General features: G+C 37.7%; 1 protein-coding gene and 1 long non-coding RNA gene across 3 annotated transcripts; one reads left to right on the forward strand and one right to left on the reverse strand.

Annotated features, from left to right (window-relative positions):
- Positions 1-61: 61 nt before the first annotated feature.
- LOC139994355 (alpha-tocopherol transfer protein) lies at positions 62-17,466 on the reverse strand. 2 transcript variants are annotated; one of them, XM_072016911.1, is made up of 5 exons: positions 16,944-17,466; positions 6,411-6,720; positions 5,814-5,908; positions 2,427-2,741; positions 62-792 (listed from the first exon to the last, which is right to left on the reverse strand). In XM_072016911.1, the coding sequence occupies exons 1-5, from the start codon at positions 16,968-16,970 to the stop codon at positions 436-438; spliced, it is 1,104 nt and encodes a 367-aa protein (XP_071873012.1). In that variant the 5' UTR covers positions 16,971-17,466; the 3' UTR covers positions 62-435. The 2 variants fall into 2 exon arrangements, with proteins under 2 accessions (XP_071873012.1, XP_071873013.1); XM_072016912.1 differs by lacking the exon at positions 16,944-17,466 and adding an exon at positions 12,240-12,535.
- On the forward strand, positions 9,215-12,245 carry LOC139994360 (uncharacterized). The gene is made up of 3 exons (XR_011801624.1): positions 9,215-9,873; positions 9,976-10,053; positions 11,853-12,245. It is a non-coding gene; the product is annotated as an uncharacterized lncRNA (long non-coding RNA).
- Positions 17,467-18,148: the final 682 nt, after the last annotated feature.

Below are 18,148 nucleotides of genomic sequence, written 5' to 3' on the forward strand. Positions count from 1 at the left end.
ATCAATTCGCGATCTTATTCTAGCGTCCAATGGAGATTCGGTGAAAGAGAAGAAGGAAGAGTGATTTTTCTAAAACGTTTAATCGATACTATAGTGGAAAGTACTGGTGGCCACTAAATAGTAAAAAATATTGGAAGTCGTGGAACGAACGTAATAATGGAATATCGATTATAAAATATACAATACTTCGGTTGCGTCTAATGTGATGGTTACTCTAAATAAAATGTATCCTCTGACAGGGAAGAAACGCGTTAAAACAACGACGATATAAAAAGAAAGTAAAGGAAATAAAAAAACAGAGTCAAAAGCTAAATCCTAACTGGATCGACCTGTCTATAAATGACCATAAAACGAATGCATATATAGTTACTGTTAATTAAGAATGGAAGATAATATCGAACTGGCAACGCAGGAGTCCCTGAGGCGCATCCTAATTCAATCCTCGACCAATTGGTCTAACTGCTTCTGTATCTCCTCAGGGACTATGTAGCCGACTTGCTTCATCTCTTTGACGATTTGAGGGACTTTGCTGAGGTTGTCTATCCACTTGTAGTAAGCCAATTCCTCTCTGGTTCCGCCATATTTCTTCGGCAAATGGAACGGTGAGATGTGCTCGTGAAGGCTTTCCATGTTGCTACCGTGAAAGAAGATCTTGTTCTGCATGTTCACGCCCAGAAGTGGCTTAAATACCGAGAACATCACGTCGAATACCCAGGATTGATGGAGGATGTGTATAGCGTGGGTCGTCATTGGGAACGCTGACACTATCAAAGCTACCACCATACTGGCCACCTAGCGAAGATAGAAAGAGAAGATCAGTGATTATTGAATTTGTTAAAAATTCAATTTTTACGATTACATTATGGACATTTAGCTAAACACATTTCTTATTCTTATGCTGTACTTTCGAAAGAGAAATAAAATAGTTGTTAAAAATAAATAAAACGGTTTATTATCTCAAATCGTTATCTTCTTTCTTCATCCTCGTTTCAGATGAAATTTGTTCACGCTCGATCTCGAACACTCGATACACTCGCTTATCTCCTAACATTCGAAACTCGATCATTTACCGCAATTTAATAAAGGTAGAAACGTGCCCGATCGTTGGCCAATGAACTGTTAACTTGATCGGACTTACGTTGGAATCGCGTTAATCGAAACAGTAAGATATTTCGAGATTTCGAGGAGGATAAACTGGATTTCCTTTTAACGCCGGCTTTCAGCTACCTTCTCCAGCGCAATCGTGCAAAAGTACCGCGAGGATAATGCAGCTTTTAGATTTGCAGATTTTCTTAATTCTATGCTCCTTATCGATATTGAGATGTTTGCGAGAAGAGTTAATGCAAAGGAATAAACTGGCAATTGACATTCTAAAATTCAGACGCTCCAGTCACTGCATAGTAACGAGACTAAACCGAGATCTAAGACAAGATCCTCTTACTTTTGAGAATATTGAATTTTTGAAGTAGCATCGGCCAAATGTTGACATTTACTTCGAACAGCGATGAATCTCGTGTTGAAGTGGTCACTACTTCTAAGAAAACTCTACAACTAGTCTTTTAGTTTTCTCAAGCATCGAAGCCATCGACAGCATATAGACAAAAAACTGGGACGAAGGCAGACCATAAACAGTACACAGGCGACGATAGCTTCAGGGCTTCCGGTAAGAGGATAACACTGCTAGCGTGCGGATCTGGACCAGCTCAAATTATATTCCTGCTTGTATTTACACTTTTGTATTAAAATATATTTTCTACCTTACAATTTATCCACGCGTTCCTTTGTTCGCACATCTAATAACCTCAACGTCTCATTTTTGGAACCTCTCAGTGACGATAAATCCTCCAATGCGAGGGACAAAGATCCGAAGGAATATTTTGCAATGATTTCGCAAAAATTGTTGAAAAGTGACGCCAAAGTTCGGCCGACTCCAAGTTCCCGATTCTTCCGCGTTGTCGTACAACGTTATCTTTCTCCGTCGTCGAACCAACGACTAGACGAAGGATCGGGGTCCAACGAAGAAGTTAGTGGTTGCACGGAAGAAGATCTGTGTCGAGAACTTTACGAATTGTTGAAGTTTCAAGGACACCATTAGTGCCGCATTTACACAGCTACCACTTCACTGGATATTCGGCCGGGATGAATAAACGTAACAGGAGGTCGCGGGATAAAATGAGAGACGATTAATTTCAAGGACGTTATAGATGGTTTAAGTTTCAAGAACGCTGAAAGCAGATCGATACCGGTAGCTAAGATATCTTGCTCTCGGATTTAGATGCTTCTTCCGCAGTGGAGTTTCGTTTAATCGAGTGCTCGATTCTCGTTCTTTTTATTTATTTCCTTCTCTTTCCTTCTCGTACAGCGTCAATTATCACCTGGCTAATTATCCAGAAAATTACGAGAATAAAGAGAATAAAAAGAAATACCTGAGGAGTGATAGTCCAAGCATGCGCCATAGTGATGCCCTCCAGATCAAAAATTACATCGCCGCCAAGGATCTGTGCTCTCGGCTCCAAAACTCCGAGTTCAAGAATGATGACCGTGGCTTTAAAGATCTCCTCCACGCCATATTTCCTTGGATCCCAATTTCCCAGTCGATAGATCATTATTCTCCTGCCATCCTGCGTCCTGTAAGCTGGCACTGACATCACGTCGTCTTCGCCGATATGCTTCATCTCCAGTGGACACACATCTTGATGGATCTCCGGATGTTCCTCTTTGAAGGTGCAGTAGTTTACGATCTATCGAAAGATATCTTGAGAAACAGGAGCGCCTTTTGGTTAGGTTAGTACGGTGAAGAGCGTAATTGAACCGATAATCACGGGCTTCCTGCAAATCATTATTTACTGTCGTCAAGTTTTTCACGTGCCATCAACGCTATGATTATTGATTCAGTTATGCTCCTCGTTGAATATGTACGATGAGGCTTTCTCGCGATTGGGGTTACTTAGAATTCGTTTTCTACTCTCTAATCGATATTGTAGTAACGCAAATGCCGGAAAATGTTTAAATTTTCTAACCAAGTTTCGATAATATCGTTCCTAAGGAGATCCGATCTTTGCTTTAAAGTTGAGTACCAAACTTAAAGTTCGACTAAATGCAAAAACTGTCCTGCTACCGAATAAGCGGTAGTAATAAAAAATTTGTGATCTTTAAAACGCGTCAAGCATTTTGTACATTTTTGCACCCTTAAATATCCCGCAAATCCATGAACATCCGTAGTCTACCAATGACGAACGAAATTGAAATTTTAATTTCTAAATTCTTCAAAAATCCTTTCGGAAGACCATCGACCACGCCTTGCAGCATTAAACAGATTCTTTGCAATTTAATCTCGTTGTTCAAACTCAAGCGTCGTTGCTCAAATATAGAAACGGAGCAAACAACGAGCACCAACCAATAATTAATGGCGTTTCAAAGAAACGTCGAGAGAAAACGAACGCGATAGCGTTCGATTTAATCCGTAAAGAAGACGAGGTACGAATCGTGCAATTATTCAAGCGTTTCGTAGTTTGTCGACAGAAAAAGGTCGACCTCGAAAACGCAATCAACTCGTTTAATGATCGCCACGAAGAGAAGACGCGCGCAATTGCAATACGAATTCGTTTCATCTTGTAATATCGCGCCAACTTCTTTTAAGGAGAAGTAAACACCTTATAATTTGTAACTTTAACTTAATCGAATTTTTCTAATTTATGGAATATGTGTGTTACGTCGGCCGACTCTCTGCCTGAACCGGGTCACACGTCGCGAGCAGGATGGCAACCAGATTTTTTTTTTTTTTTTTTTTTTGTTGCGTTTATTTTACAATCAATTCTCGTTAGAGAATTTTATGATTAATAAGTGTTTATAATATGTTTGATTCTATTTGAATCTAGTGCTTAGGTCTAAGGTGTAATGTCTTTTTAGCCTGCGGATCTGTTCCGACGTGTCGAGTAATTGAGTAATTAGAGGGTTTTGGTGGTTGTTTACTCTTGTACTATGTCTATTGCTGAATTTTGATATTTCTTCTTCGACCGTGGGTATCTCGACATGGGTCGTGATGTATCGTTTCGTCGGTGACGTACCAAGGTGCATCTATCAGGGATCTTAAGGTTTTCGATTGGAATCGTTGGAGAATTTCTATGTTGGAATTACTCGCTGTTCCCCATAGTTGGATTCCATAGGTTCAAACAGGTTTTAATATGGCTTTGTATAGTGTAATTTTATTTTGCGTATTTAAGTTGGAATGAGCGAGTAGAATTTTTAAAATTTTCCTTTGAGTTGTTTGGCAACCAGATAACTTCACATCCTTACCACGTATTCTCAATAATCTCAAGTACCATCCATAAATCCCAGGCATTTTCTATTTAAGCTCCTTCAGACCGACCAAATATTCCTTCACTGAATAGTTTATTGTCTACTACGAATCCCGAAGATACGGGAAAGTTGATTTCTCTCACGTTCGGTATCTTCCGTTAGCGACTTTCTCTCGAGGACGGCTAAGACCCTTTCCTAGTCCACCAGCCGTCTATTATCCAAACAGAAGCAATGTCTATCGCCTTCACTTTCCTAGCCAAAATTGTCATCAACAAATCCGATGGTTCCGTGCGCGAGACACACCCATCCTTAGCTTTCCTCCGCCACAGCATCGTCACCGAACGGCGCTGATTTTCCATCTTTCGAACGGTCAACACCTTTGACCGGGTTTCCACCTTTAGATCAGTCACCTGCTTTACTTATACATACGCACCAGTGTAACTATATTCGTTACAAAGTTGTTGGAATAAATTGTAACTTATAATTTGTTATACCAGTGTCATATTCGATTCAATTACCTCTATTATCTTAACCGAAATAGGGGATCGAGCATTTCGCGGCGTCGACCGTCTAATCGTAACGGGAATTTACGACTCCCGTTGACGTGCTTCTTCGCGATCGCGTCTCTCCGCGAGTGAGCGAAGATTATCGGTGATTTTCAAGATATGTCGCTCTTTCAACGAATCAACGATATGTTGTAACTTGGAATACATCGCAATTACCGATCTTATTGAATCTCGTAGATTCGATGGTTTCCTCTTCTCTGGAGAATCGTTCGAATCCGAATTACAGCACTTGAAAATCGAATAATCGAGCAAATAGAATGGCCATTGGAAATAAAATCGCTTGAATAGACGGATGCCAGTTTCTTGCTTCTCACGATCCAAGCGAACTTTGATTCAACCTAGTTACCTAACAAATCGGCTGACGTTTAGCTGGTTCCGTCTCTTTGTTTGATAATTGCTTTTGTCATCGCTTGAGAAGACAACGAATCGAAGAAGATGTCGCCGACCACGTTTATACAATGATTGGAAAATATTCCGCCAGAGAAATAAATGATGGTATTAATTAATTGTATTATTTGATCGTATCGTATCAATGGATCAGAAACGAATCGCACGTGAGTCATGAAAAATGAAAAGTCTCGAAAGAAATAGGTTCGACGAAAGACATTTTCGATCGCAGCAAGTCGATCGAGTTAGCTAGTTTTTAGTTAGTTTACCTTGACAGGATTATGCAACTGTTGCAGCTGGACTCGTTTTACGAATTCTACCTCTGTCAGTCCACGAATTATCTTATTCCAGTGTCGATAAATCGGTGTTAAGTATACCACATGTTCGCTATAATTTGAAGGAAACTACTTATCTGATTGCATGGATTTGCACATTCTTACGAAATTAACAAGAAAGCGTTCGGAAAATACAAAGAAGTCGGGAAAAAGACTCAGCCAGTCAACCATACTACGTAATTCTCAATAAATATCGTATCGGTTTCGTTATATTAATGAAACTTACCAGTCTATGCGCCCTGTTAACGTTAAAATTCCTCGTCCTTAGAAACCTAATCAAGAAGTCATCGTCCATCCTGTGCGGCAGACATTCTCCTCTCTCTGTCGAACACAGAATTCCCAAGATAGATAAAGACGTTTTCACTCAGCCATCTCGGACTAACGTATAAGTTTCTTACAAGCTAAACTATTTTGATCTTCTTTACTTTGTTTCTTACACAGCTCTACTATAAATGAAATTCTTGACATAATTAACAGACTAAATTTGTTCTTTCATGGCAAAAGAGTTTCAAGGTAAGAAGCGCAAAAACATACAAAATGCACACATTATGCAGAAAATATTCAACGTATAGCGACTAAGATAGTTAGTCTATCTTCTTATGTATAATGTATTATAACGTATAGTCGTAAACATCCGTATAAAGTATAATACTGTTCTCGAAGTTTAGCACTCGTAAAGCTATAAAGTACAAATATCAGTCGGCTTTTAACTTTAATCAATCAATTTTTTAACTAATGAAATTTTAACTTCGACTAATACAATTTTACCGATATACTATCATCTTTTGGGCAACATGAATATCCCTTTATCGATAATAATTACCATAAATCATATCCCTTAATTCCTGAAGGGTCCTACACTTAACGTCGTCCGTCTCTCCAAGTTCTCTCCTGGCGTACTCCATCACTTCCGGAGATGGTTCTCCAAGATCCAAACAAACCTCCTCGTCGTTCGACTGGGTCTGATCGTCCTTGAATTCCGGCATACCGTTTAAATCGTTGCAACACTTTCCAACATCGACGTCGCCGTTCTTCGGCGAATTCTCTTCGAGAAGAAGCTCCTTCCCGGCTCCTGGTTTCGGCTCGTTCTTCAAGGTTACACCGATCCTGCCATTCGACGCGTCCTCCGTATCCTGTGGCATGATACAGTTTCACGTAATCCACGTTTGACTACGCTTGAGAAACTGTTAAGCCCAGGACTCGAGGATCAACGTAATTTAACGTCGCGACGTCGAATCGAGAGATAACCTCGACAGCGTTGTCGCAGGCTGTAACAGCCGCGCGCAACAGTCACCGTCCGCAATTCGCGGCCAGCTTACGACTGGTTTCGTTTCTTTCCACTCGTCCCTTGCCTTATTCGACCTCTTTCCGCTAGCTTTTCTTTCAGACAATTAGTAAGTCGAGTTTAGAATTTGAAACGAACTTGATGTTGATCGTTAGAAACACGTTTCGACGTGCTTCGATTCACTTTGGTTTCGTTTACGAACTATTTCGAAAGGCTAGCTCGACCTTCGACAAATTTTTAAAATTTCCGAAATACTTGAAACGCTCTGCAATTGCAGACATATTTCGAAGCACTGCTATTGCACTTTACTCTCGCTTTAGGAAATTATCTTCCAAGATCGAATCGATCGCGCGTATTAATTGTTTTAAGAAGTTTCCGACCACTGGTTGATTTAAGAAATCCAACTTCTAACGTTGCATCGCCTCGGCAGATCGTTGACGATGACAGCTTACAACCGAGTTCGTTCGCATGAAATTACGAAGAAGAATACGTCAATCGTTCGAAGAACAATGAGTAACACGATACGAGTTTCTGATATTGTCATCAGAGGGTACTACGTGCTTATAAAATTTCCTTTTTTCTTCGTACGTTTCGTTTCGTATTCGACTAACGATAAATCGTTGCGACGATAATGACACAGAGAGAAGACTCGTTCGTCGTCTATCATCGACACGAACATGTACTAAACACAAAACTGCCACCAGCGTGAATCACCCATCGCGTGATGCGTGTACGAAGAATCCTTCCGGTTCCTGCACGAAACAACGCGTTTCGACTGCAAAGACTTTCGATCGGTTGCTGTTCACCTGGCTCGAACACAATCAACGTAACTTTCTCTCTCAAAAATGCGCTCTGCGAGAACAATTACCGATTTACGACCGATCCATGGTTTCTTAGTTCTACAGGATGGCTTTGTAGAACTCCTTTTTCAAGATGAACGAATAGTCGACAGGAATTTTTTGTAAGAGCACCGCTGCGAGTTCTTCAACGGAAAAACATTGTTCGAAAAACATCTGCTGTACAGTCACGAGATGCTGAATGCAATTTTGACCAGTTTTAATTGGATTTTTGTTATCGCTAGGTAGAAAAGAATTTTCTCGAAAAGAAAGAGATTCAAAAACGGTGTTATGGGAGTCGCAAATCGAATACGAGAGTCGATCCAGCAGCGATGCCGATCGGTGATGCAACTGACTGCAACTAAGGTGTCCGACCTCGTTGCATCGACTCAAAATACACTGCAATTTCCCTCTTACCTGCGGCCTTACTCAGAACGTTAACGTTGAAAGAAACAATCACGCCACTCCATAAAACGATTCCAATTCGTACATTATTTTTTCATATTTTTTAACTAACGATATTTCAAGGTAATTTACCTGTGAAAGCGTTTACTCCGCAAAAATAATTCTTTAAATAAATATTACGCTCTATTTATGAACGAGCATAGTCATAGATAGCGGAGAGTATAATCGAGGAATTATTATTATATAAACTATTTGAATATCGTCTATGAGAACGAATGAAATATTACCGCATTAAAATCTTAGAATCATTAATTCATAAATACAGGTTGTATCATATATGTAACGTCATGATTAAATCGCGGACGTACATACTAAACAAATAGAATCTGAATAAACGTTTCCCTAACTCTGCAAGTACCGCGGCTCTGTATATTTCCTATATTATTTATAAACACATAAACATCCGCGGTGTAATCGCGTGAGATAAAAATCGGAATATTCGAAACTGATCCTCTAACTAAACGATTATCCTCAGGAATCGACGATTCAACGTTTCCATAATAGTCGTAGACTTCCTATCTTTTTCTTTACTTCAAATCGATACTACTTTATCATTTCGCACAGTTTCTGCGGCTCTATACTTTTTCAGTCTAAGGTTTGCGATATTCTTCCTACTACGTCTTATTCCTTCAATTGATTTTCCAATATTGACTGATAACGATAACGACGACGTGTATTCTTCCATACGTGCGTCGCCGGTTTCAAATGGATTGGTAATACATCGCGGATATCGTAAAATTACATTCGTAAATGAAAATGTGTAAACGGAACAGTTCATACTTTTATAAATGGAATCCAAGAAACGGAACCTACGTTAAATTTGAAAAACTTCCCTGCAACGCGCATAATGCATTCTCAAGAGCTTTTTACGGTAATTGTTCGTGAGACGTGTTATTTCGTGTACTGTGCGTTTTTATACCTTAAATCCTTAAATAAGATAAATAAAGTAAAAAGAAGTAGACGAATAAATATCCGCGTTCCAGTGACAAGCAAAATTTCAGGGCAAGCGACCAACACGCGTATTGTGTATATACAGCGCACGAAAGATTTATTTAAGACACGTATAATCTATTTACAATCATACTCTGAAGGTCGTCAGATTACTTTTACAGCCGTGAGTCGCTATCATTTTTTAACACGCAAATCGAACAAGCGTCTAAAGTTCAAGGTACTCGAGTCTCCTTAAGGAAAAAGAGTATATAGACTTGGAAAGAAACGATTCACGCAAAAAGCTCACCGACTGTACGAATTAGATATTAATCGTTGTACAGTATCATTATCGCGAAAAGGCAAAAAAGTATATTAAGAGGCAAATATTATGCTTATACGCGTCAATTCATAAATTATATTAGCTTTCTAAAACTTGTAAAGAGGCCATTCTCGCGTATAGTTGTCTCGTTAGCGATTTTTTATCGGATCGTTATATATTTAACGATCGTATAGCTCTACCGTTCAAAGAAGCATCGTAGACAGTCGGTTTGTTCTCGTGGAGAAAGTTTAAAATTATGAGCTGACTTTAAACACTGGCGACTGCATTAGCGCATGAAGTAACCGACGACTAAACAACACCAAGGTCGGTGCAATCTTTCAACAGATCGCTGATAGTTGGATAGGATAGGATTTCTTAGACACGGTTGACAGACTTTGCACCGCGCATCGTGAGATATTACCTGGGAAACTAAAAATAGTTAGATTTATAGGTAAAAGCGTGATAGAAGCGAATCTGTCTACGAACATAGAATGAAATCTAACCGGGAATAAAGCTGAGCTTCCGTTTTCTGTGTCTCCTCGTTTATCCGTAGGTAGAAAGGAAGCGTAGGTTGTACAAAAATAAGAGTACTGCACACTATGAAACTCGATGAAAACGGTGGTAGTGGGTGGTGAGTAGTGTTCTATAGTTGGGTTTCTACGGATCAATGAACACTATGGTTCAAAGAACATCTTCGATCACTTGACAAACGCTAGCGGTCGTAACTGCCCGAACAGATGTATGAACTAGTAGAAAACCAACGACTAAAAGTCCTATCCATTCGTGCCTTTAAAATGTTGCAAGTAATATATCGTCGTTGTATATACACAATTCGTCGATGTATTGTCCAAACTACTTGATCCTTAATGTAAGTTAATGCTCAAATGCTTTCCATCAGTTTCGAAGAACCTATTTTATTTCACTCGCCATTTAGAGATTGAAGAACCTGAGAATAGAAAACTTCTCAACTAACAAAATTTAGTCTACAAACCACGGAAGAGTTAGAGATGCGCCACGAACGTTTACCGACGAACAATTTAGATGCGCGAACTCGCTAGCAACGTGCGACGGTTGCAGCGATCGTTGCGAGTCACACCGATACCATGCTATCCAAAGGTAATACGTCATCGAGATTACGAAACATGTCATGGTCATCCTGCTGCATCCACGGTTCGGTGCTTTCACTAACGACAACCTCGTACCCGACTTTTGTCGTAGGTGTATTACGATTCACATGTTAAGGAAAGGAGAAAGTAAAAGTAAGAATCTTACCGATTGACCGTTCTATTCAGTGATATCTCCTCGTTATATCAAGCTTCTATAAATAACATTTAACGTAACGCGTAATTTCGCGATGAAAATATAATTGTTCAGGAAATCTACGATCTTTGCTAAAGAATTCCACTTTCCATTCTATTTACGGAATGACATAAGACGATAAACCCTCGTTTTTCGGTTATCGGGCTATTACAAAAATTAGCATATTGACAGATTAACTGTATAATCACGAAACGACATTCACGCTTATTAGCTAAACTGTATTTACGCATATGCGATATTTTTCCCTTATCTTTAAGTTAGCTATATCATTTGTCAACGAATCTTGTCGTTTATGTTTTCTATTAGTTCTCCAGCGTTTCTAGCTGCTGGTCAGAGTTCGTGGAAGTAGTTGTTGCGTCAATAAAATTATATCTTTCGATCATTTCAACTCTATTTTCAGGTATTTTCGTGACTGGGGTGTACCGTGACCCAATATATATCGCAGAGTTCAAAAGTCCAAACTATATCCGAAAAAAATTTGTTAGAAATTTATTCTGGGTTTTAATGGAAAAAATATCTTTTTCAACGCGATAAACAAAATAGACGATAGAATATAATAACTAAAATAAAGATAGAAAAACGATATATATATGCGACTCGAGTTAGATATGGGAACATAATATGCAGTAATTCATCATTACGTTGGTTGATGCAATTTCACTGAACGTGTCTGCATAAGAACGTCTCGTTTCTACTTTCTCTGTTCTCGCAGACGTTACCGTAACAACGTCTCTTTTTACAATCGTACCAATTAACTACGACGTAACTATCAATCGTTCAACGAGTCATTAAAGCTTCACTGTGTTCCAGTTACTGTTCACGTGTCGCTTCTTTTATTCTTCAGACAGTTTTTCAGGGGATTGCATTCCTCGAACACTGTTTTTCTTTGTTTGCTCGTGTGTAAACTCCAGATGAATGTTAACCGATTAGTACAACGAAAGTGCAATTCATATACAGTGGGTTATTTAAATCTCTGAGAAAACTTGAAAAATGTACCAAATTATTTATCCATTGTTAACTCTGCTACGTTGTTTCAACTATCTTCCACTATCCTATTATTCCATCGTTAACTTATTTTAACTAATTTTTCGTTTCAATCTCTTCCTGTAGATTGTGTCACGACGTTTAGAGTCTCTTCGTTCGTCAAAACGACGGTGAGATTCGCATATAAATATTCGATAACTGCAGTGGGATTAACATCTGACTTTGTAAACGACAATGACCAATCAAACCAAAAAAGCAGACCAGACCAATCAAAAAAAAAAAAAAAACAAACAAACAAAAACCCAACAAGCAACTCCAAGATATCAAAAAATACGATTAATACTCGTTCGACGAAAAACCTTCGGGAGACCTGCAAGTTCCAGAAACTCAAAAACTGCCCTATCGACCAACGAGGATCGATGGAACGTAAAAAGGATACGCACAAAGGAGTAAAGAGTAAACAGTGAGATTTAGAAGCAACTACGAGGATTCGAAGGCTTTCAAAGTACTTACTCTGGCAAACTGTAGCTTCGCTGGTTCTGCAGGGCTGCTTTGTCAAGGACGTGACTTGATCCGTGCGCCAGCGCGAACCTGCGTACACTGCGACTACTGTAGAACCTACTAGGCCGGTTTCAAGCTTCTTCCGTGTTTGTAAATCTGCGAGCGAGAAAGTTGTACGTCGATTGTGGCACAATCACCGATCTAGCAATGCACGAACGTTCCTCGGGCTGACAATGCTTCCTGCAGGATCTACCACTGTGTCATTCGGTGCCACTATCCTGCTATTTGTTCCATCCTTTTGCCATTGGAGTTCGATCGGTGGAACGTACAATACGTTTCTTGTCTCGCGAACCGTGAATAGCACGCTATATCACCAAGAAATGTAAACAGACCGGGCGTGTATACAAACAAAAGTATCCACGACGTAATGTTTTTGATACCTTTTCATAAATTCGTATTACCAAAACCAAAATTAAGAAAGACAAATTCCTAGGAACATGGTTTTGCTAGCAAATTCTCTTAAAAAATTTCAGTAACATCAAGAAAAATATGCTTTATATTCATTCGCAAATTTTTCCTTTTGATAGTATTAAGGTGTCTGAAAAGTTTCTTTCGTTTTATGAGGAAACAATAGACGCACAATGTTTTTTATTTTATATTAGTTTATTGAATTATGCAGAAACATAATAATAGAAATATATATATGAAATGGATCATACCTAATTCGATAAAATAATATAAAACAAAAATTGTTGTGCATCTATCACCTTATGAAACGAAAGAAACTTTTCGGACAACCCAATACGCTTCTTCTACTAGCTTCTTCGTCTGAAACTATTCCAGGAACTAAATAAACCAACTGCAATGTTCACGAAATATCCTCATAAAGCGCAACGCGCTATCAAAGATACGATCTAAGCTAGAAAAACTATAAATATGTTATATAATGGAATATTTATAATGTTTCTGCCTGTTTCGATATTACACGTATCTTCGATAAAGTATCAAAAATGGGCTACAAAACACGTCCGCTTATAAACCTGTTCTCCAGAAAAAAAAGGTATACACGATATTATAATAATGAACGACACCAAAAAAGATATAATCAAATATTTTCAATATTATGTTTTTATTATTAGTATTAGTATATTAGTAATTTAATTAGTATTCGCGGAAGATGTTTCTGTAGGGTTATACTTTAATTGGGTCATAAGAATCCCGTTTCTGAGTAAATGGAGATACGCGATACTGCAGTAACAGAAATCGAGCAATCTTCTGGAATAATGAGATCACTGCTATATTCTAACTGCTATTGTCGACGTACAAATTTCGAACGATCTCAATTTCTTTGTTCCTCCCCCTGTAATAATTGAACTACGAATGTTTATCCATCTATGAGATATTTAAACGTAGAAAAATTTACAGAATGTATACAAAGTACACAAAGATGTTTAAAATAAAATAATTAAAATATCTAGAGAGCAAAACAAATTTTTACGTAGGGACCATTTCTTTAATTTAAATAAAATACAGCTTGAGTTTTCAAAACATATTTCTTCTTCCATTAAATATAAACTCGCATAAATATCTGCCGTCTATTCTTCTCACGTAAAGATAGCAAAATCATAACAGAATTGAATATTAATTTCACTTCCAAGAAGTCATTATGAGATTGTATAATTTTCAATCTCGTGAATAATTTGTATATCATTAAGAAAAATACGTAAATACTTTAATCATGTAACGCCGCAGGTAAAACTAAAGAAATAACAAAAACTTAATAAACCGTAATGATTTTAATTTTCTATTGACGTTATTATCGCGGCTTATTATACTGACACGAACGAAGCTTTTCTATTAAGCTAATCGAAGTTGCAATAAACATGTCCAACATGATCATCCTGCCCATCTATCGACCATCCATTTCCATTCGCTTTTTGTTTAACGATTTCCAAGAACCAAGTAATCTCGTGGTCGAGATGTTGATTTAGTTTCAAGGGTTGCTCGACGCTTAATGGCTGGATAAGCTGCTCACCGGAGCAAAGATTTCAGAATCGTTCGTCTAACGAAATCTCCCTCGAAGAAGGTTTCCAAGAAATTCGAAACCGAAGAAGACTAACCGTAAGAAAAATAGTAGGATCAGGTATTAATGGAATAAAATTACAGGCTTTCTAGGGTAATAAGTAATAACATTTGATAGATGTGCAAGAAAGATTTATCGATGAATACATAATACCGTGAAGCACGTGTTGAAGAATTCTTTTAATTACTTGTAAAAATCGCGAGCAAACTTGTAAAACAACTTTCATTTCGAACAACTAACGCACACTATTCGCGATTTCTATTAGCATACTATTCTCGTTAAACATATTAATTTCTTTTGCCAACGTAACGTCTCTGGGTTATAGAATCAGTAGGCCAAAAATTTTTAATATTAAATTCCTTAGTAATAACATAATATCTCATGTACGTTTATATCATCTAACGATGGAGATAGTTGCAAATCATAGTTGTACGACCGTATCAATTGCAATTTGGGATAAGAACAGCATAAGATTTCTGAAAATGTTTGTAAAAGACGCTTTAAAATGGCAATGCAATTATATTACAAAAACACGTAAAAATAAGTTAAAACGTTATTAACAGAACTTGACAAAATTGTAAACTTGCAGATTTAAAAATTCAAAATTTATATTTTAAAAATTCGTAATCATAGGAAATTCGTATGGAAAGTTGCATAAGGAGCCCGATGCTGCAAAATATTCCAAAAGTATTCGAAAGTGGAATTAATAGCAGAGTGTCCGATTCCAGAAAATTTCTCCTGACATTTCCAATTCCTAAAAAGTAAAAGACTAAAATCTGTGGAACGTATGAGCACATTTATTCGCGAGACATCCATCGTAAAGCACCGCGCCGCTTTAATTACAGCGAACGATCGTGCGCTCACGCGATCGCTCGCACGATCAGCGAATAACAGAATTGATCGACGCTGCTATAGATTTCTCTACGGATAGCCGTTATTTCTGGATTAAGAATCGTTCGACTCGCAGTTTAGAAAGGGAAATCGTGAAATTCATTGGCGGCCGGAAACACGCCCGAAGCACATCGGCTTGGCACTGGCCACACTAATAATACAACAGGTTAATGACAGGGGAATCGTACGTGAACGTGTAGGAAGTAAGAGTTTCCCCCTCTCGAAGAATAACGGACGACCGACGAATCGTTTCTCTGTTCGACAACGATTATCAAGATTATTACAATTATGGAGATACTGTTTCTCTTATCGAATCTTCTCGAGTTTTAAACAGCTTTCGATTAATATTCAACAGAGCGTAACCTGTTAGTTTTTATGACTCTTATTAACAAACTCCATTTGTTTGTTTTCATTTAATTCATCTTTTATTATTATTGTATATTATCTATTGCTTTCTATTACTATTTTAATGTCGTATTATATTTACTATACAATGCCTGTATGTTAAAATTTCACGAAAAGACGTTTGGATTCATCGATAACGATAAATTTTAACAAAATGCCTACTGAACTTTATTCGTAAAAGACTTATTAAGGAAAGCAAGATATTTCTGTTCGATATCCGTGGACCAAGACTTTTGCTCTTTACTGAACACATGTACAAATGGAACATTCTATGAAATGAAGCGCGTAAAAGAACGATAATTACGTACGTGATTAAATACTCTCATGAAAAAAGAAGAGGGGAAGGAATGCATAGGAGAAATCGTTTGACTGGTTACTAGGAAGAAAACAACTCATCGTTTAAACATTACATATTATACTTTCTATGTAAGCTTTTATTCTGAAAGGCAAATACAACGTTTATTTAAAGAAACCTAGGATTTAGATAGAGCGAACCGAAGATTTACCGAGGATTTGTTTGAGGAAACGTAACTGCAAAAATGTTCCTATCTTATAACTCTTACTGTCTTGCCATCTTCTACATTTGTTTAATCGGCGTCCTTCGTGGAGCAAGACGCCATAAGGAGGATGAAATATTTTGGAAAAAGCGCCCAATCGTTATTCACGAAGATAAAACTAAGATGTCGTGTTTCAAGTCTCTCGCTGAAAGGAGGAGACCTCTACCGACTCCAGACAAAATTCCTGCTAAGCTATCAGACGCAAACCACTCGGAGCTCGATTAGAATTTTACCGTGAAACTCTTTGCGAGCGCGTGACGGCGAATTTCGCGCAGGTAGAGCTCTAACTTACCGTAAATTTTGCAAAATTAAACACCTGATAATTCTGTTTAACGCAAAATACTAAATTTGTAGAAGAATGCCTACCTATAATCTGCGATTTAACGACATGCCATTAACTTATCAGTAACGTTATTATTTACAAAAGTATTAGACAAGATGGTCCGGGGACGACGATCGAAGCGGTCAGGAAAAATATTTAACTGGAAAAGTCTTCGCTATACATGGGAAATTATGCGATTATGTAAAGTTCCACGAACAGATACACAAATAATTAATATACTACTATCATACTTGCTGAGAACAATAATAAACGAAAAGGAACAAATTGTAAGTACAAGGTAGCATAGTTTCATATTGAAAACACGTCCAAATCATAAAAACGAATATAAAAACATGAAAAATTCTTCTAAGAAAAAAAAAATGAATATGTAAATATAAAGATATAAGATAGAGTGGATTTGTTTGAATGCATGCACAGAATAAAAACAATATACGTACTTTGTCGATCCATAAACGAGTACACATGTAACAAAAAACCAATCGGTTTCCTGTTCGAAACTAGTTTGTATTAGTAGATTCGATTATTGAGTCTTCGCGGGGCAGGTGTATATTCCTTCGATGTACACGTTTCCATTAGCCGTACTCAAAGTGCAAAACTACCAAACTGTGGAGGAAAACACGACGCTCCTTCCTTTTCACGACGACACGGTCATTGCATACAAATGTTGCAACGTGCTACGTGTTTCTTTGAAGCTCCTTCTTCTATGGCCGACCCAACATTATAACGACAGCGATAGATGGTCAACCTTCTGTCTTTCTCGGCTTAATATAACGTCACACCGACTTCAAATTCTCATTTCTAATATCTAATTCCTTTAGTTTCATATTAAAACGTATGGTTAAACGCAATAAAAATCAGGAATTACAATTCACGCGCGGAAAAACAAAAAGTAGTCCGTAAACCGGTATTATAAACTACAGATGTTTATGCATTTATGGGAATTCGAGAAAACAAGAATATACGGAAGATATGTAATATAAATGTACAAAATATACAAACTATCATTATGTCTTTTTCTGCTTCCATTATGTTCTAGAAATCATGAATTATGCACGAAAATCTGTATTAGCATCGTGACTATGGTTCTCAGAATTTCTTTGACGATTATGATTTTTCTTAGAAAAAGTATTACTTAAGTTAAACAATCTTCCGCGTTAGTTCCGCTGATTTATATTTGTTACACACTGGCGACAGAAATCGGACTTCGCGCCTAGTTCAAGGAAACGCTATAATACGTATAATTTTTAACTGACGCACAGGGCGTCCTCGGATTATCCTCCTTTAAATATATTCTTCTTCTTTTTCGACGGTTTACATCACAAGTTTTAATTTTGAAATATAACTTATGGGCTCGGTACATAGTTCCTTAATATGCATAAATACTTATCGCGAAGGATTGCGTATCAACGGTTCGTCTTACCAAGAACATATTCTTCCCTCAAGTAGCTTATTTACCAATACTTCATAAATCTCGTGGAACCTTCAAGTTCGGTATTCTCCACTATTCCTACAATTAATTATTATAATTACTTTCTTTTTCGTAACGCAACAAAATAATTATCGTACTGTTACCGTCGCGATGCCGCTGTTATTGGCGATGCCGATAGAATACGAAGGTTCAATAGCGACCGACTAGTTACAC

The sequence above is a fragment of the Bombus fervidus genome, chromosome 14, assembly GCF_041682495.2.
Source record: "Bombus fervidus isolate BK054 chromosome 14, iyBomFerv1, whole genome shotgun sequence".
Lineage (NCBI taxonomy): Eukaryota > Metazoa > Arthropoda > Insecta > Hymenoptera > Apidae > Bombus > Bombus fervidus.

Bases quoted from the DNA above. Each gene is read 5' to 3' on its own strand.
- LOC139994355 (XM_072016911.1), bottom strand. From the start codon at position 16,970: ATGTGTACTCGTTTATGGATCGACAAA. The intron at 5,909-6,410 runs GTAATTATTATC...TGTGTTCGACAG, and splicing joins ATTAAGGGATATGATTTATG to AGAGAGGAGAATGTCTGCCG. The intron at 2,742-5,813 runs GTAAGTTTCATT...ATCTTTCGATAG, and splicing joins TTAACAGGGCGCATAGACTG to ATCGTAAACTACTGCACCTT.